At 47.3% G+C, this 20,608-nt stretch overlaps 1 protein-coding gene and 1 pseudogene across 1 annotated transcript in view; one reads left to right on the top strand and one right to left on the bottom strand.

Annotated features, from left to right (window-relative positions):
- Positions 1-245: 245 nt before the first annotated feature.
- The window catches only part of LOC129383090 (uncharacterized), a 46,908-nt gene continuing 26,545 nt past the window's right edge, over positions 246-20,608 (top strand). The window contains exons 1-2 of the mRNA XM_055067364.2: positions 246-364; positions 7,674-7,736. Coding sequence (XP_054923339.1) covers positions 278-364; positions 7,674-7,736 — 150 coding nt within the window. The 5' untranslated portion in view covers positions 246-277. The remainder of the gene's footprint in view (positions 365-7,673; positions 7,737-20,608) is intronic.
- On the bottom strand, positions 4,698-4,876 carry LOC126524776 (U2 spliceosomal RNA; annotated as a pseudogene).

The following is a 20,608-nucleotide window of genomic DNA, read 5'->3' as shown; positions in this document are numbered from 1 at the left end:
GCCTCACTACAAAATTAGTCTTAATTAATGAACTTCTGAAGAATCATAATTACATGGAAAGTGTCAATAAGAAAATTGTATAACGACATGAAAAACTCCCGATACAGCTTTCTCTTGCTCAATATGTGCTACATAAAAGTGTTTTACCGAACGTGAAAGAAGCCCCCAAATGCACGCAAAATTGCCACGCTTCTGGCCGCTTGAAACATATACATCCCTGTCTTTTAACACCCGCGCAGGCTTGACCTTCTACAGGAGAGGAGGCTTCAGTTCCCACATGGATGAGGCGACGAACTCTCGGTGGAACCTATTGGCCGAGTGCATAGGGAGAGGATTGCCGGGCTTCAAGCGCTCACCCAACGCGGTACGCTCGAGCCGCTCGTTCGATTCATTCTGTGCGGCCCATATCGCAGCTCAGCCAGTTTCCGACCGTCAACGGCCTGGACCGCCCGGTTTGAACCTTGTCAGATCACGCCGAATCAGAAACATCGTACTGTTTCTATAGACACTGCGTTGTCGCTGCACGTGGTGGTGCTCACTTGGGACACTCGACCGTGCTTATTTCATAAAGGTATATACATACATCTCGGGAATCACAGCAATCTCGGCGAGGCGGTACAAGAGCATCTCATAGGGACACTAAAGAGAAACACTAAGTCAATTTAGACCGATCAAAAATTTTTCTTGAAAATTATATTTTTGTTAATATTGCGGTAATAGCTCGATTATTAGGAAATAAAGTGAAGCTGAAAGTTGAATTTCTTTCTCCCGCCGAAATACTAGCAGCGGTACGTCAGTATGACGCCGCGGAACTCAGTCTTTCTTTTTTGTATTTGGGTTTTGTTGGCTCAAGAAAAAGCGCGAGAAACTTGTCAAATTCGACTGTAACGAAGAATAGTAGCCTGCCTGCGCCACAGCACCATCGCTACCGGCATCAGCTCGTGGTTGCTGTCTTTCGCCGAACGCTTGTGACGGCTACCCGTTCGCGCCCGTTGCTAATAAATCTCTTAGCAAGTGGTGGAGGTGCTGTCCACGTGTTCCCATGAAATCATATTAGGCTGGGACTTCCTTGCAAATAATAACGCCGTTATTGACTGTTGTCACGCCGAACTCGAACTTTCTGCACTTCCCGACGTCGAGACTATCGAAAACGACCCTTCCAGTGTTAAACTGTTTGTTTCCGAAGACAATTCCGTCCCTCCACTCTCTTCCCTGCTTGTGCCTGTGTCGTGCGCCGCTATTTCTGATGCCACTGTTCTCTTTACGCCCTCTGAGCTGTTCATTCGCCGCCGATGTTCTCCGCTGCCCTTTGCTCTCCTTACTCTTCGCAATGGTGTCACGAAAATGGTCGTCGACAATCCCACGGCCTGCCCTTTAGCTTTATTTCATGGTGAATGCCTAGGCCTTGTTCAACCGGTCGACACATTTTGCATCTTTGACGCTCCTGCCGTTTCTACTTCTGCCAGCCTTGGCGCACTTACTTGTGACTCTGCGGTTGATCAGTCACTCCTCGACGCTTTCCACTGACGCTTTCCACTGCTCAATCGACGATGGCACGTCATCTTCAGAACGAAGCCAGCTTATTGCTCTCCTGCAGAGGTTCAGCTCTTCTTTCGACAGCCATGCTTCCGGTTTGGGCCGCACATCGACCGTTTTTCACCAGATAGATACCGGCAGTCATGCACCTTTACGGCAGCGCCCTTACCGAGTATCCGCCTCTGAGCGCCGTGTCATTGACCACCAGGTTGCTGACATGCTCAAGCGTGGCGTTGTGCAGCCTTCTAACAGTCCCTGGGCATCACCGGTCGTCCTCGTTAAGAAAAAGGATGGCTCTATACGATTCTGCGTCGACTACCGACATCTGAACAAGATAACGCGCAAGGACGTTTACCCGTTACCGCGCATCGACGACGCCCTCGACTGTTTGCAGGGAGCTGAGTTCTTTTCTTCGCTGGATTTACGTTCCGGATACTGGCAAGTCCCTTAGGCACCATCTGATCGACCTCAAACAGCATTTGTAACACCTGACGGATTGTACGAATTCATCGTAATGCCCTTCGGCCTGTGTAACGCTCCAGCCATTTTGAGGGAATGATGGATAATATTTTACGCGGCCTCAAATGGAACACATGTTTATGCTACCTGGATGACGTAGTTGTCTTTTCCGCTGATTTCCGAACCCATCTCAGCCGTCTCGAGCAAGTTCTGAAATGCCTTACTGACGAGGGGCTTCAACTTAACTTTAAAAGATGTCGTTTCGGCGCCCGAAAGCTCACTATTCTTGGCCATGTTGTATCGCGAGACAGCGTCCTTCCGGATCCACCCAAGCTCCGCGCTGTCACCGACTTTCCGCAACCAAAGAACTTAAAGGAGCTTCAAAGTTTCCTTGGTTTATGCTTATACTTCCGACGTTTCATTCGAAATTTCGCTTCCATAAGTGCACCCCTGACAGCCCTTCTAAGTGGCGACAAAGAACTTTCCGCTTGGTCGCCCGCCTGTGATGACGCCTTCACGAAATTACGCCGCCTGCTAACCTCGCTGCCTATCCTCCGCCACTTCGATCCTGCAGCGCCCACAGAGGTCCACACCGATGCCAGCGGCGTCGGACTTGGCGCCGTACTCGCGCAACGAAAAGCGGGGTTTGATGAATATGTCGTTGCCTACGCGAGCCGAACTCTGACAAAGGCCGAGGCTAATTACTCTGTTACAGAGAAAGAGTGTTTAGCCATTATTTGGGCCCTTGGAAAATTGCGTCCTTATTTGTATGGTCACCCTTTCGATGTCGTCACTGACCATCACGCCCTTTGTTGGCTGTCTACCCTTAAGGACCCATCTGGCCGACTTGCTCGCTGGGCCCTTAAGCTACAGGAGTACGACATCCGCGTTCTCTACCGTTCCGGCCGCAAACACACGGACGCTGACGCCCTTTCTCGCTCACCGGTCTCCGCTGACTGCGCTTGCCTATCCGCCCTTGAGCCCACAGTTCCATCTCATGCACTGCGCAACATGCCGTCGGAGCAGCGCAAGGATCCCTGGATCAGTGCTCTCATCAGCATCCTTTCTGATCCATCCACTTCTTCACCATCTCGCGCTCTTCGCCGCCAGGCTACCCACTTCTGAGTTCGCGACGGCCTTCTTTATCGTCGTAATTACCTCTCTGACGGTCGCAAGTGGCTTCTCGTGATACCCCGCCATCTCCGTGACCTTATCTGCGACGCTTTCCACGCAGACCCTCAGTGCGCACATGCCGGCCTCTTCAAGACCTATGCTCGACTACGCGTCCGATTTTATTGGCGCGGCATGTATAACTACGTCAGAAAGTTCATTCGCTCCTGTGCTCAGTGGCAACGCCGAAAATTACCTCCCGGACAAGTCTACCCGTCACAACCCCTTCCCTGCCCTAGTCGGCCCTATGATCGTGTTGGTATAGACATATACGGACCGCTACCCTCCACTCCAGCAGGCAACCGCTGGATTATTGTTGCAGTGGATCACTTGACCCGCTATGCTGAAACAGCTGCTCTACCGACTGCCACCGCCCGTGACGTTGCATCGTTCCTGTTACATTTCGTTCTTCGCCACGGTGTCCCTCGCGAACTTCTGAGCGATAGAGGCCGCGCCTTTCTTTCCGATGCTTTGAAGGCACTACTCGACGAATGCCGAATCGTTCACCGCACCAGTACAGCGTACTATCCGCAAACTAACGGCATGACCGAGTGCTTCAACCGTACTCTTGGCGATATGCTCTCCATGTACGTCGCCTCTGATCATTCAAACTGGGACCAAGTTCTCCCTTTCGTGACGTATGCGTACAATACTGCGGCCCAAGCAACTACTGCTTTTTCGACCTTACTTTCTCCTATACGGACGAGAACCTTCTACTACGCTCGATACCATTCTGTCATATACACCTGACGCGTCCGAAAGTACTCCGCTATCTGAAGCTGCTCGTCATGCCGAGGAATGCCGCCAGCTTGCCCGCTCTTTTTCCACCGAGGACCAGTGGCAGCAGCAATCCCGTCAACCTGCCGGCCGTTCTGCACCAAATTTCTTGCCTGGCTCTCTCGTATGGCTTCGGGTACCCGCTACTGCACCCGGCCTCTCCTCAAAACTTGTCGCAAAGTACCTAGGACCCTACCGCGTTCTAGAGCAAACGTCCTCCGTCAATTACATCGTAGAGCCCCTCACGCCATTGACGGACCTACGTCATCGAGGCCGCGAACTTGTCCACGTCTCTCGCATTAAGCCGTACTACGACCCAATAGTAGTCTCTTCGCCTTAAGCCACCAGGATGGCGCCTTTTTCTGCGGAGGGCGATTGTAACGAAGAAGAGTAGCCTGCCTGCGCCACAGCGCCGTTGCTACCGGCATGAGCTCGTGGTTGCTGTCTTTCGCCGAACGCTTGTGACGGCTACCCGTTCGCGCCCGTTGCTAATAAATCTCTTAGCACAATCTTTATCTCCTTTAGAGTACAATTTGTGCCATTTTTACCGATAAAGAATTAACTAGGCCCGAACAGACGCCGTCAAAATAAATGGCGTCAAGGCGAGTTAGTGCGGGAGTTTCAACGCGGCGTCGCCACCTGTCTGTTGTTTCTCTGGCCTTTCCGGCTTACCAAGCCTCTTCTCATGGCAAGAGCGGTTTTTACAGCGAAGCTGTATATGGCTAGTTTCCAGCGGATGGATGCACGTAGACCAAAAACCGTGGGCCGACACCGAAGATAGTCCAATACCGGGCCGACCCACGGCGGAAGTGAAGCAGGCTTCAAGGACTCCGCCAACTTGCAAAAATAAGTTTGATATATTGGGTACAAATACAAGCCGTATCGGATATAAAGCTGATTAGAACAGACCCTACACTTGGGCCCGGTCAGTCCTGTCTACGTTCGCACCGCCCTCTCTTTGTCGGCGTTCCAGGCGCTTGCGTATCTCTTTTCCTTTCCTCCCGCTCTCCCGTGGTGCCGGTTCAGTCGAAACGTCACGCGTGTCTAGTTTCCTCCGGCTCCTCGGGATGGCGTTCCCTTCGTCCACGCGAATGTATATAGAAAACGTGTTAAATGAGTCCCTACTTATGTTCAAAATTTATGTTTCACCTCTGCGGCATATGCTTCACAGAGTAGAATGGCGCATGATTTTTTATTGTACTTTATATAGTTGTGGCATTGTAGGTTACTATTACAGCTAAACTCGTATTTCTCTTTAGTGTCCCATTAAACTATACAGCGCAAGTGTAACACAGGCGTTGCAACGGTCGTGGGCTTGGCCTTTTCATCTGTGCTACGTCCGTTACGTTCGCGTTGAAAGATATCGCTGAAAGATAACTCAGTCTAACAACGAGTGGACAGACGTTACGATGTACATGTAGTCAGTTTGTTGACATAATGTGACGGCCACTATGTATAGTATAGCGGCAGGTCCAGCGAGTGTCAGAATCCTGACTACTATACCTAGCTACCTGGCCGTCTCCTCGGATGGTAATCATGGTATCCGTAAATACACTGAAACGATAATGCGTTTGTTCGTCTTCGTGGCCGGTGACAGTACTCCTTGTGACATATACTGCATACTTGTCCCAGCCGGTTTTCCCTCAAGCACCTCACTTCATCACCGGAATCTTTGTTCTGCGCTCACCGACTGTCGTTTCCGTCAGCCAGAGCGATTATAGGACTTCATATAGGAATCAATGAAAGTGATGTGTCAGGATACTCCCCTACGTGTCAGAGATCTAGATGGAAAAACAGCTGCAGACATTAGCGCTATAGAGGGCAGAATGGCGCTGGTTGGTTTATTGCCACGTAAGAGCGAAAAGGGACCGGAAACAAGAAGTGAGGGGCAGGCACAGGCGCTTATGTCTGTCACTCGCTTCTTTCCTCGTTTGTTTTCGCTGCCTTACAGCGTTCTTTAGACGCAGAAATCCGCACGAGCAATTGAAAGTCATTTAATGAAGTTACAAAACACAACTGAGCAAAGGCGCACCTTAACTCGACTTCGGCGCTTGTTCTTTATCGCAATGCCAACGAAATTCCTGCTTTTTTTCCCGTAGAAGCAAGACACCGCAGACAGGAAAGCAAATTGGTCTCACGATTGTGGAGTATTATTCTTTCACGCATGATGGTATAACGCAAACAACGCACGAGGCAGAAAATTACCTCTCTATATTACAGCCTGGAGTAATGCTTAACCTCAGCTGCCTACTTTGTCACACGTCGTCATTAATAAGACTTTCAGCATGAAATATCGCGTAACCTCGAGCGGCAGTGGCGCGCGTAATTTATAATGCGAAATTAATTTTTCCGCCCACAATCCGAATATCAGCCGCAGCACTATAGATTTTCTAAGTGAATAAATATGCATCTCTGCGAAGAAAGCAATACAACCAAACCTCTCTGTAACAAAACAGGATATAACGAAATAATCGATCTAAGGAAATAAGTCAGTTTCCCCTGGCAATCCCCAAAGAAACTCACTTATTTCAAACGCTGTTTAAGTTAGGTAAGATTGCCTTGCCAATAGATATAACCAATTACATATGTCTCCAAATACCAAAAATACACTACGCCTGATATATCACGCCAGGTGCTGATAACTCTTATTCTGCGCACGCCAAAGATTATTTTGCTTTTTTAATATAATTTCATCGCATATGTGGCCTTGTAGCGGCTCCGCGGGCCGCAGAGCCATCTTGTATGCATGTTTAAATTTGGGCAGCCCATTGGGCATTTATTGCGCTGAAGGCCAATAATAGATATAACGAAGTAATGAACGTAAGGAAGTCATTTTGGCTTCCCCTTCAACTTCGTTATAACTATGTTCTACTGTAATTTCGCTTTGGTCCTGAGACAGCTGTATCCGCAGTGCAAATCAAACCTGTTGAGCCCGTAGAAGAAAAGGATGAAATAAACCCAAGGATTCGATGTTCTTTTTTTTTTCTTGTATTTGGCAACCATACGAAACTAACAGACAATGAACTCGGGGTAGGCATAGGAGATACAACTGCTTGAAGTGAAATGTCGGGAAAATACGGAAAAAACGAAAAATATAAACGAAAGCGCAAACAAACGAAAACTTTCCGCCAATGGAAGCTACACCCGCAATCTCCATATGATGTGTGCAATGCTCTACCAATTATCCACCCTAACCCGGCAGCTGTCTCCCCAATCCTTCCCCCTCTCACATCCTCGAGCTTATTGCGCATGTGTAGTGAACCAAGCACTCCGAGTGTTAGCCAGTGCCACACACAGCCATGGCAACCGATGTGGAACATCTATATAATTGTTAAGTTTTGCATGACCGTTCGACAAGACCACACAAGGTTTGTATCTAGCGGCCGCGTACTCGCTGTGTAATGAGTGAAAATTACGGTAAACGAGGGTGTTCAGTCGCCTGCGGTGCAAAATGATGTTCCACCTCCTGCCGCGGAAATGGGGCTTTGTTTTGGCTCCCAGAAGAAATGTGCGTACAGTCTATTGTTGCCTCTAGTTTCTAGACATAACTATTTCTGTACAGCGGGCTGCTTCTCTAATGGTCAGGAAATATGTGTCCACCGGCTATCAGGATACGCAATACATAGGCAACAGCTGGCAGCTTGCTACAATTTAGCCGCGCTCTTGATGTTCTGCGATACTTAGCGCGGATAAAGCGAATATTCACAGCTTTATATGTTTGCTTTTTGCAGACCAATGCTTGGCCGAACAGGCGCCCAATGATGCAAGTACTTCGTCTGGGGGCTGCGTACAAGGTACGAAAGCATGTTGCTTCATTGAATACTCGAAGTCCCCACTGGGACGGAATTAAACCCCAGCGCACTTTCTTGCGCGGCAGCATGCGAGTCCTCCTGAGTCCTCTGGGTACTCTACAGTTCAGTCCAAAATTCTCCCGCTGCTTTTATTATACCTTCGAGGTTACCGATGATATTAACCTGCTTATCTTTCAGTGCATACATATTCGTTTGTCCTATGCAGAGTTTCCTTCTCACTGGTTTCAAGCTGCGTCCATTTTTTATGGCTTCTTCAGCCTTCTCACGTTATAGTTTCGAATATCACTTATTTTTGCCTTGTTGATCACTTTTGACAGTTCCGCGAATTCTATCTTATCTCTTGGCATGGCATGGCAAGAACCGGTGCCCACGTGGCTCCGCCCACGTAGGCACCGGTAGGCCAAAGACTTTCCCGATGTCGTGAGCTCTCCGGACGGTCAGGAGTTGATCTTGGAGGACTTCGCTGGATATGCGCCGACTACAGTCCTCCTCACTGTTGAGATCCGAAGCCCTTTGGTTAGGGCACAGCCCGAACATATGATCAAATAGACAAGGAGTGTGTCCACAACTTTTACACTCCGCAGGAAAATCCTGGTTAATTTTGTTAAGCACAAAAGGTGTGGGATAAGCTTTAGCTTGAATCATTGTTAATGTGACTACCTGAGCTCGGTTGAGCTTCTGATGGGGGGGGGGGGGGATAAAGCTCCCTGCTCTCCCTATAATGTGAGGTGATCTCGTGAAAAGTACTAAGTGGGTCTTTGTTGAGTTGGACACTTTCATTCTTTCTCGTTTCGTTATTACGTCCTGTGTTACTTGGGATAGTTTGCCTACTGGTTGCCTTGGTGCCTTGCCTCCCACTTCAATTGCTGCCTCTGAAGCTCGCCTCGTTACGGTTTCATTTATTACCTGTATGTCATCATCATCATCTCTCTGTTCTAAGGCTGCATATTTGTTTGCAAGTACCCGCCTAAATTTGTCTGCTTTTACCCTTACTGCCTCTAAGTTGACCGGTTTCTTCTTGATCAATTTTACTCTTTCTTTGTACAAATTGAGGTGAGTCCTAGCCCTCACTAACCTACGATCACTGCACTTTACCCTACATATCACTTCTACATCCTGCACTATGCTGGGATCGGCAGAAAGTATGAAATCAATTTCATTTCTTGTTTCACCATTAGGGCTTTTCCAGGTCCACTTTCTGTTGCTACGTTCCCTCAAAAGGGTGTTCATAATTCTCAGCTTATTCCTTTCTGCGAATTCTACCAGCATCTCACGTCTAGCGTTTCAAGAATCGACACCGTAGTTGCCAATTGCCTGTTCACCCGCCTGCTTTTTCCCCACTTTTGCAATTAAGTCCCCCATTACTACTGTATACCGCGTTTCCACTTTTCTCATCGCTAATTCAACATCTTCATAAAATTGATCTACTTCCTCATCGTCGTGACTGGAGCGTAGGCTTGTACTACTTTTAATCTATACCTTTTATTAGGTTTGATTACGACTACTACTACCCTCTCATTATATATAATGCTGTAGAATTCGTCAGTGCTGCCCGATATGTCCTTATAGATTAGGAATCCTACCCCGTATTGCTTCTTATCAGGGAGACGTCTATAGCAGTGGACATGGCCATTATTCAGCGATGCATAAGCCTCATCAGTTCTTCCAATCTCACTAAGGCCGATAATATCCCAAACAACGTCTGATTGTTCGTCAAAGAGTCCTGCTAAGCTAGCCTCACTCGTGTGCACAATCGTATAAAACTAAAAGAAATTTACCAGATCGCGAGCCAACATGGGTCCACCAGAGCGTTACAAAAAATAATAATAAGCAGGAATGCGCTGCGACTTCTACCGAGATTGGGAATCAAAATAGCTACTCACCAAATTTGGCGGTAAATAGCAGTCAAAATTTTGGTGTTGTCACTATCCTAAAACAGAGTTTGCATGTAGGCTCCCTAGCTCGGAGCACTTGGAGGTGCTACCATCTTCAACCTGGGAAACCAAACGAGATCCGACTGAAACGCGATTACGTGGCTACTCCGATTGCTCTGGGAGCACCTAGCACCGTCAGCTTTGACATGTTTTCTCTGAAACCAATTTCGAGGGGACTCTGCATCGCTGCAAACCGGTTTGGAGCGCGGTATGGAAGTCTACGTGGTCGCTAGGCTCACAGCCTTCCCGAACAGTTGTGGTGAATTCTGAATATCGATTTCTAAGAATTGGCGCTCAAATGAGACTTTGTGACATTGGCCTTTACCAAGGACACCGAAGCGAAAAAAGAATATTTCGCCTGTGTTAGTGAATTACTCTTACTCCACTCCACTCCACTCTTACTCCACTCCTACTACGGAGAGCGGCTAAAGACAAGTGACCACGCCGCCTTGAAGTTCCCGCACAAGTTGGCCGTGCCGTCATGAATTTTGACGGAGTTGGGGCCTAGCTGTTACGTTCTACCGGCCAAAGGTCGGCAGCTACACAATGAAATCCAGGCCGATTCGCAGAGCAAAAAGACGACGCTTTATGTCCAGCTCGGAAATATATATAGGAGAGAAAAGAGAGAAAGAAGGAAAGAGGGACCATCGACGCATGCGCGGAGAGGCTCACGTGGCTCCGAATAGGTTATCTGCAACATTCCTTTCCCCTAGTAGCCGTAGCGCTCCACTGGCTTTCTGGTTCTTGTGGACCGACGTAGGTCAGAAACAGGCCCTTCGGGAAGGTCTTGTGCCTCGTATTTCGGTGCCCCTAAGGTCGTCGGAGGCGATTCCTCGGGACTTGATATTTCTATTCTTCCGTCTGTGTCTGATGAACGTTTCCGGATCTGGTCGACATGGCGTCAAACGACACCGTCCTCGGTAGCCACAGTGGCTAAACGGGCCCCACTCGTCGATTTTACTTTGCCTGGTGTCCACTTTTCTCCTATGCCGTAGTTGCGCACATAGACGGCATCTCCAGGGGCGAAGTACCAACTGGCGGAATCAGCTGCTGGATTCTTGGGCTTTTCGTGGCTCCTGCGAGGAAGACACATATCTAGTTTTGTACGCAAACGGCACCCAAGAAGAAGTTCAGACGGTGAAAACCCTGAAGCCTGTTGCAAATTTCTGTAGTTACAAAGAATTTTAGCCAAAGCAGTTTCCAACTCCACACCAGGCATTCTCTTCAAGCCCTCCTTGATAGTTCTCACGGCCCGTTCGGCGAGACCATTGCTTTGAGGGTAATAAGGCGGGGTGCGAATATGCTCGATTCCATTTTTCTGCACAAATACAGCAAACTCTGAACCAGTAAAGGGCGTACCGTTATCCGTAACTATGGTGCGTGGCAACCCAAACCTGCTAAACAAGGTTCGCATGCAATCGGCAGTTGCATTAGCGGTTGCTCGAGATACTGTAATGGCTTCCATCCAATGGCTGTGTGCGTCGACGATTACCAACAACATCTTGTTTGCAATGGGCCCTGCGTAGTCGGCATGCAGCCGTGACCACCTCTCTCGCGAAATCGGCCAGCTAACGGGGTTCCGTGCAGGTGGCTTGGGCAGAGCCTGCACGCAGCTTCGACAGTCTGAGACCATTCTACAAATGTCTCGATCTATACCTGGCCACCAAAACCTAGCCCTCGCCCTTGCTTCATGGTAGACGCCCCCTGATGAGACTGGTGCAGCATCTTCAACAGTTTCTCACGCGCCTCACTTGGTATCGCCACACGACGGCCCCAGTACAAGAGCCCCTTCTCTACAGACGACTCGTGTCGCCTTTTCCAGAATTCCACCATTTCTCTGCTGTCATCTTCTACGACGGAGGGCCACCCTTCAGTCACGTACCTGCATATCGTTTGCAAAAAACCGTCAGCTGCTGCGAGTGCTTGAATCTCTTGGTGGGAAACCGCTGGCTGGTCCCATTCGCCTATGATAAGCACCATTTCCGACAGATCTTCGGCTTCCGCTAGCGGCTCCTGCAGCGATTGAGGCAAACGGCTTAGAGCGTCAAAAATTAGCACCTGTTTGCCAGGTTTACAGATCAGCTTGTACTGGTATGCCCCGAGCAAAAGCGCCCAACGCTGAATTGGGGCGGCAGCCATGACAGAAGTTTGACGATCATGTCTGAGAAGGCCCAACAAGGGGCGGTGGTCCGTTACAAGCGTGAACTCCCGTCCCAACAGCTAATCGCGGAACCGTGTCACGCCAAATACCAGGGCTAAAGCCTCGCGCTCAATTTGGGAGTATTTTCTCTCTGCTGAGGTGAGCGTTCGTGATCGGAAACCAATTGGCCTGTCTTCACCATTTATTCGATGGAAAAGGGCAGCACCGACACCGTAAGGCAACGCGTCGCATTCTAACATCAACTGCAGCTGCGGATTAAAGTACGTTAGCACTGGGGCTGAACACAAAGCATCCTTGGCCTTCTGAAATGCCGCGTCTTCTTTTTCGGGCCAAACCCATTTTGCACCTTTTTCAAGAAGGCTGTACAAGGGTGCAAGTATAGTGGAAAGATTTGGCAAAAACTTAATGTAAAATGTAACCATTCCCACAAAGGATCGCAACTCAGCAACACTTCGCGGTGAAGGGGCTAGCTTGATTGCATCCACGTGCTTCTCGAGTGGGTGTAGTCCTTCAGCATCGATACGATGGCTGAGATATGTAACTGATTGTTCACCAAACTTGCGCTTGTCGGAACGAAGCTCGATACCGTTCTCGCGGAAACGCTGTTGCGCAGCTTGCAGGTTTACGTTTTCAGCATCGCTGCTCTCGGCTATCAGGACGTCGTCTAGATAAGCCTAGGTCCCTTTTAGTCCTTGCAGCACAGATTCAATTTTCCGTTGGAATATCGCTGGAGCTGCTGTGATGCCAAACGGTAACTTGTTGTAGCAAAAGAGCCCCTTTTGTGTGTTTACCACTGCTAATTTTCGCGAGTCTTCATCTAGCTCGACCTGATTGTAAACATCGCGAAGATCTAAAATACTGAATTTCTTTCCTCCACACAGGTTTGCAAAAATATCGTCTATGACAGGCAAGGGGTACTGCTCAAAATAGCACACAGGCTTTAGTGTAACCTTGAAGTCCCCGCAAATGCGCACTGTTCCGTCCTTCTTCAAAACTGGCACGATGGGCGTTACCCATTCGCAATGAGGGACTGGAGATATTATACCACCTGAAACTAATCTGTCAAACTCCTTAGACACTTTATCACGAAGTGCAAAAGGAATTTTCCTTGTCTTGAAGAACTTGGGGTTTGCTCCGGCCTTGATGTGCAGTCGGGTTGGTGAGCCTTTCATGAGACCAGTGCCTTCAGTGAAAAGGTCGCAGTGTTGCTGGACTAACGTTAGCACGTCCTCCAAGGCTTGTTTTTGGCACAGGAGCCGTCGAATACACGCTCAGCACCTGAATGCGTTGGTCTGTTAATTTTTTCAGCAGGTCCCTACCGTATAGACTGGGGCCATTGCAGTCTAATACTGTCAGACTGCACTGCACAGTTGTACCTTCATAAGAAACTGGCATTGTCAGTGCACCCAGAAGCGGCAACTTTCCGAGATAGTATGAAAGCTGTACTTGTGCCTTTTGTGGAATGCCTGGTGGGGAGTTGGAAACTGCTTTGGCTAGAATTCTTTGTAACTACAGAAATTCGCAACAGGCTTCAGGGTTTTCACCGTCTGAACTTCTTGGGTACCGTTTGCGTACAAGACTAGATATGTGTCTTCCTCCCAGGAGCCACGAAAAGCCCAAGAATCCAGCAGCTGATTCCGCCAGTTCGTACTTCGCCCCTGGAGATGCCGTCTATGTGCGCAACTACGGCATAGGAGAAAAGTGGACACCAGGCAAACTAAAATCGACGAGTGGTGCCCGTTTAGTCACTGTGGCTACCGAGGACGGTGTCGTTCGACTCCATGTCGACCAGATCCGGAAACGTTCATCAGACACAGACGGAAGCATAGAAATAGCAAGTCCCGAGGAATCGCCTACGACGACCTTAGGGGCACCGAAATACGAGGCTCAAGACCTTCCCGAAGGGCCTGTTTCTGACCTACGTCGGTCCACAAGAACCAGAAAGCCAGTGGAGCGCTACGGCTACTAGGGGAAAGGAATGCTGCAGATAACCTATACGGAGCCTCGTGCGCCTCTCCGCGCATGCGTCGATGGTCCCTCTTTCCTTCTTTCTCTCCTATATATATTTCCTAGCTGGAAATAAAGCGTCGTCTTTTTGCTCTGCGAATCGGCCTGCATTTCATTGCGTAGCTACCGGCCATCGGTGAGAGTGCAATTTGTAAATGCTCTTGGGAATGACACAAACAGGGGAGCCAGTATCGATGTCCATCATTATTTCGATGCCATTCCATGCAAACGATTTCCTGATGGGCGGTATGAGAGAGCGCGTGGTGGTCAAGGACCAGATTTGTGACGTGCTGCTATGACTCTCTTCGGTTTCCGTCGCCTGAGCACTTACTGCTAGCATTTTGCTTGTTTCATTTGCCGCACACATTCTCGCTAAATGCCCTGGCCGTGCACACTTGTAACATTTGCGCTTGATTAGTCGACAAGCATTGGTCTTGTGGCCACGCTTACCGCAACATTTGCATTGTTGCACGCCTTGCGACTTCGCGCGCGATTCGTATTGACCAGAGAGCTTTAGCAATCTTGCTTGTTCTTGGTCCATAACAATACCTTGCGAATCGCGTTCAGCGCTCTCTGCGGCAAGGGCAAGAGCCTCGGCTTCTTCAAGATTCAGATCTTTCTTCGCTAGCAGCTGCTTATGCACATTCTTGGATCTGACGCCGCACACAATACGGTCCCTTATTATTCTGTCCAGCATAGTTCCAAAATTGCAGTTGTGTGCCATCTGCCGTATTGCCACTATGAATGCATGTACAGATTCCCCTTCTTGCTGGCAGCGATGGAAGAACTTGAAACTTTCAGAAATTTCATTCGGTGCCAGGTCGTAGTAGCTGTTTGACGCCTACACAACTTCTTTGTATGTCAGAGCGTTAGGCTTTCGCGGGGCTACCTTTCCGTTCAAAATTTCTATTGCCCTTGTTCCAAGCGCAGCTACCAGCAGGGCTCTTTGCTTAGCATCGTCTTTCACATCATTCGCTTCGAAAGAGGCTTAAACCTTGACTAGGTGCTTTTCTCTTCTTTCTTCTTCTCCGCCCTTAAACTGTCTCTCTTAACTGTACTACACGCAGAGACAGAGAAACAGCGCGCGCATTAAATCCCATAGATGAAATGAATATTTACAATTAGTATTAGGGTTATAATTATATTCGAGTGCTGATTGCTGTGCTATCGTTTGTTACCGAAGCTTTCCCTCAAGTCTAAATATTTTAAGGCAGTTTGTCGTGTGCGTATCATGGCTACGCACGCTTATATCGCTTTCCGTTTCTCTACCACGGGTGCGCTTTAAAACCACGGCGCTGCAGTTTTTGCTTTTCTCTTCTTTCTTCTTCTCCGCCCTTAAACTGGCTCTCTTAACTGTACTACACGCAGAGACAAAGAAACAGCGCGCGCATGCGATCCCATAGATGAGATGAATATATATATATATATATATATATATATATATATATATATATATATATATATATATGTATATATATATATATATATATATAGAAAACTATCAGTCATAGCACTCGTAGTATAGCCCTCTGGGCCGTTTCCTTTTTTTTTTTTTTTCAAAAGTAGTCCTATTAGGGTTATTATAATTACACGAAGGTATTTCGCCCTCATCAGCAGCAGTCCTTGGTATAGTTATTCTGGCGGCTAGCTTCCCACGCTATGCGTGCCGCCATCGCACCTGGTTAAGCTTTTCCTAGACGCTAGAGTTAGGCTTTGTCCGCGCAACCTTGAGCGATCGGAAAGCGCGTTTCCCCCTCTTGGCCGGCGGAGAGGGGAGGCTTCGTTCCGGCCGCGAAGCTCTCCACATCTCTGTAAGGTGCCTTGTGGATGTCTCGAGCTGAAGATGCCCTCTCGGTGAGCGCATATTTCACCCCTCATCTTTTAAGAGGTTCAATACATACAAGCATTTGTCTAGCAAACCAGATTTTTTTTTCAAGGGAATTTTCCACGTCTCAGTAATTTCTCTCGTCGTATTCGAGTGCTGATTGCCGTGTTATAGTTTGTTAACGAAGCTTTCCCTCAAGTCTAAATATTTTAAGGCAGTTTTCCTAGCCTCTAAAGCCGCTCGAGTTCGCTCTTCTCCTTGAGCGGCCATTTTTCCTAGAAAGTATGCCTTCCAACTACTCCGCCCTTAAACTGGCTCTCTCAACTACTACACGCAGAGACAAAGCAACAGCGCGCGCATTAGATCCCATAGATGAGATGAATATTTACAATTAGTATTAGGGTTATAATTATATTCGAGTGCTGATTGCCGTGCTATCGTTTGCTAACGAAGCTTTCCCTCAAGTCAAAATATTTTAAGGCAGTTTGTCGTGTGCGTATCATGGCTACGCACGCTTATATCGCATTCCGTTTCTCTACCACGGGTGCGCTTTAAAACCACGGCGCTGCAGTTTTTGCTTTTCTCTTCTTTCTTCTTCTCCGCCCTTAAACTGTCTCTCTTAACTGTACTACACGCAGAGACAGAGAAACAGCGCGCGCATTAGATCCCATAGATGAAATGAATATTTACAATTAGTATTAGGGTTATAATTATATTCGAGTGCTGATTGCTGTGCTATCGTTTGTTACCGAAGCTTTCCCTCAAGTCTAAATATTTTAAGGCAGTTTGTCGTGTGCGTATCATGGCTACGCACGCTTATATCGCTTTCCGTTTCTCTACCACGGGTGCGCTTTAAAACCACGGCGCTGCAGTTTTTTGCTTTTCTCTTCTTTCTTCTTCTCCGCCCTTAAACTGGCTCTCTTAACTGTACTACACGCAGAGACAAAGAAACAGCGCGCGCATGCGATCCCATAGATGAGATGAATATATATATATATATATATATATATATATATATATATATATATATATATATATATATATATATATATATATATATATATATATATATATATATAGAAAACTATCAGTCATAGCACTCGTAGTATAGCCCTCTGGGCCGTTTCCTTTTTTTTTTTTTTTTTCAAAAGTAGTCCTATTAGGGTTATTATAATTACACGAAGGTATTTCGCCCTCATCAGCAGCAGTCCTTGGTATAGTTATTCTGGCGGCTAGCTTCCCACGCTATGCGTGCCGCCATCGCACCTGGTTAAGCTTTTCCTAGACGCTAGAGTTAGGCTTTGTCCGCGCAACCTTGAGCGATCGGAAAGCGCGTTTCCCCCTCTTGGCCGGCGGAGAGGGGAGGCTTCGTTCCGGCCGCGAAGCTCTCCACATCTCTGTAAGGTGCCTTGTGGATGTCTCGAGCTGAAGATGCCCTCTCGGTGAGCGCATATTTCACCCCTCATCTTTTAAGAGGTTCAATACATACAAGCATTTGTCTAGCAAACCAGATTTTTTTTTCAAGGGAATTTTCCACGTCTCAGTAATTTCTCTCGTCGTATTCGAGTGCTGATTGCCGTGTTATAGTTTGTTAACGAAGCTTTCCCTCAAGTCTAAATATTTTAAGGCAGTTTTCCTAGCCTCTAAAGCCGCTCGAGTTCGCTCTTCTCCTTGAGCGGCCATTTTTCCTAGAAAGTATGCCTTCCAACTACTCCGCCCTTAAACTGGCTCTCTCAACTACTACACGCAGAGACAAAGCAACAGCGCGCGCATTAGATCCCATAGATGAGATGAATATTTACAATTAGTATTAGGGTTATAATTATATTCGAGTGCTGATTGCCGTGCTATCGTTTGCTAACGAAGCTTTCCCTCAAGTCTAAATATTTTAAGGCAGTTTGTCGTGTGCGTATCATGGCTACGCACGCTTATATCGCATTCCGTTTCTCTACCACGGGTGCGCTTTAAAACCACGGCGCTGCAGTTTTTGCTTTTCTCTTCTTTCTTCTTCTCCGCCCTTAAACTGTCTCTCTTAACTGTACTACACGCAGAGACAGAGAAACAGCGCGCGCATTAGATCCCATAGATGAAATGAATATTTACAATTAGTATTAGGGTTATAATTATATTCGAGTGCTGATTGCTGTGCTATCGTTTGTTACCGAAGCTTTCCCTCAAGTCTAAATATTTTAAGGCAGTTTGTCGTGTGCGTATCATGGCTACGCACGCTTATATCGCTTTCCGTTTCTCTACCACGGGTGCGCTTTAAAACCACGGCGCTGCAGTTTTTGCTTTTCTCTTCTTTCTTCTTCTCCGCCCTTAAACTGGCTCTCTTAACTGTACTACACGCAGAGACAAAGAAACAGCGCGCGCATGCGATCCCATAGATGAGATGAATATATATATATATATATATATATATATATATATATATATAGAAAACTATCAGTCATAGCACTCGTAGTATAGCCCTCTGGGCCGTTTCCTTTTTTTTTTTTTTTTTTTCAAAAGTAGTCCTATTAGGGTTATTATAATTACACGAAGGTATTTCGCCCTCATCAGCAGCAGTCCTTGGTATAGTTATTCTGGCGGCTAGCTTCCCACGCTATGCGTGCCGCCATCGCACCTGGTTAAGCTTTTCCTAGACGCTAGAGTTAGGCTTTGTCCGCGCAACCTTGAGCGATCGGAAAGCGCGTTTCCCCCTCTTGGCCGGCGGAGAGGGGAGGCTTCGTTCCGGCCGCGAAGCTCTCCACATCTCTGTAAGGTGCCTTGTGGATGTCTCGAGCTGAAGATGCCCTCTCGGTGAGCGCATATTTCACCCCTCATCTTTTAAGAGGTTCAATACATACAAGCATTTGTCTAGCAAACCAGATTTTTTTTTCAAGGGAATTTTCCACGTCTCAGTAATTTCTCTCGTCGTATTCGAGTGCTGATTGCCGTGTTATAGTTTGTTAACGAAGCTTTCCCTCAAGTCTAAATATTTTAAGGCAGTTTTCCTAGCCTCTAAAGCCGCTCGAGTTCGCTCTTCTCCTTGAGCGGCCATTTTTCCTAGAAAGTATGCCTTCCAACTACTCCGCCCTTAAACTGGCTCTCTCAACTACTACACGCAGAGACAAAGCAACAGCGCGCGCATTAGATCCCATAGATGAGATGAATATTTACAATTAGTATTAGGGTTATAATTATATTCGAGTGCTGATTGCCGTGCTATCGTTTGCTAACGAAGCTTTCCCTCAAGTCTAAATATTTTAAGGCAGTTTGTCGTGTGCGTATCATGGCTACGCACGCTTATATCGCATTCCGTTTCTCTACCACGGGTGCGCTTTAAAACCACGGCGCTGCAGTTTTTGCTTTTCTCTTCTTTCTTCTTCTCCGCCCTTAAACTGTCTCTCTTAACTGTACTACACGCAGAGACAGAGAAACAGCGCGCGCATTAGATCCCATAGATGAAATGAATATTTACAATTAGTATTAGGGTTATAATTATATTCGAGTGCTGATTGCTGTGCTATCGTTTGTTACCGAAGCTTTCCCTCAAGTCTAAATATTTTAAGGCAGTTTGTCGTGTGCGTATCATGGCTACGCACGCTTATATCGCTTTCCGTTTCTCTACCACGGGTGCGCTTTAAAACCACGGCGCTGCAGTTTTTGCTTTTCTCTTCTTTCTTCTTCTCCGCCCTTAAACTGGCTCTCTTAACTGTACTACACGCAGAGACAAAGAAACAGCGCGCGCATGCGATCCCATAGATGAGATGAATATATATATATATATATATATATATATATATATATATAGAAAACTATCAGTCATAGCACTCGTAGTATAGCCCTCTGGGCCGTTTCCTTTTTTTTTTTTTTTTCAAAAGTAGTCCTATTAGGGTTATTATAATTACACGAAGGTATTTCGCCCTCATCAGCAGCAGTCCTTGGTATAGTTATTCTGGCGGCTAGCTTCCCACGCTATGCGTGCCGCCATCGCACCTGGTTAAGCTTTTCCTAGACGCTAGAGTTAGGCTTTGTCCGCGCAACCTTGAGCGATCGGAAAGCGCGTTTCCCCCTCTTGGCCGGCGGAGAGGGGAGGCTTCGTTCCGGCCGCGAAGCTCTCCACATCTCTGTAAGGTGCCTTGTGGATGTCTCGAGCTGAAGATGCCCTCTCGGTGAGCGCATATTTCACCCCTCATCTTTTAAGAGGTTCAATACATACAAGCATTTGTGTAGCAAACCAGATTTTTTTTTCAAGGGAATTTTCCACGTCTCAGTAATTTCTCTCGTCGTATTCGAGTGCTGATTGCCGTGTTATAGTTTGTTAACGAAGCTTTCCCTCAAGTCTAAATATTTTAAGGCAGTTTTCCTAGCCTCTAAAGCCGCTCGAGTTCGCTCTTCTCCTTGAGCGGCCATTTTTCCTAGAAAGTATGCCTTCCAACTACTCCGCCCTTAAACTGGCTCTCTCAACTACTACACGCAGAGACAAAGCAACAGCGCGCGCATTAGATCCCATAGATGAGATGAATATTTACAATTAGTATTAGGGTTATAATTATATTCGAGTGCTGATTGCCGTGCTATCGTTTGCTAACGAAGCTTTCCCTCAAGTCTAAATATTTTAAGGCAGTTTTCCTAGCCTCTAAAGCCGCTCGAGTTCGCTCTTCTCCTTGAGCGGCCATTTTTCCTAGAAAGTATGCCTTCCAACTACTCCGCCCTTAAACTGGCTCTCTCAACTACTACACGCAGAGACAAAGCAACAGCGCGCGCATTAGATCCCATAGATGAGATGAATATTTACAATTAGTATTAGGGTTATAATTATATTCGAGTGCTGATTGCCGTGCTATCGTTTGCTAACGAAGCTTTCCCTCAAGTCTAAATATTTTAAGGCAGTTTGTCGTGTGCGTATCATGGCTACGCACGCTTATATCGCATTCCGTTT

Source organism: Dermacentor andersoni, chromosome 3, assembly GCF_023375885.2.
Source record: "Dermacentor andersoni chromosome 3, qqDerAnde1_hic_scaffold, whole genome shotgun sequence".
In the NCBI taxonomy this organism is placed as follows: domain Eukaryota; kingdom Metazoa; phylum Arthropoda; class Arachnida; order Ixodida; family Ixodidae; genus Dermacentor; species Dermacentor andersoni.
This window is presented reverse-complemented; position numbering and strand designations above follow the sequence as displayed.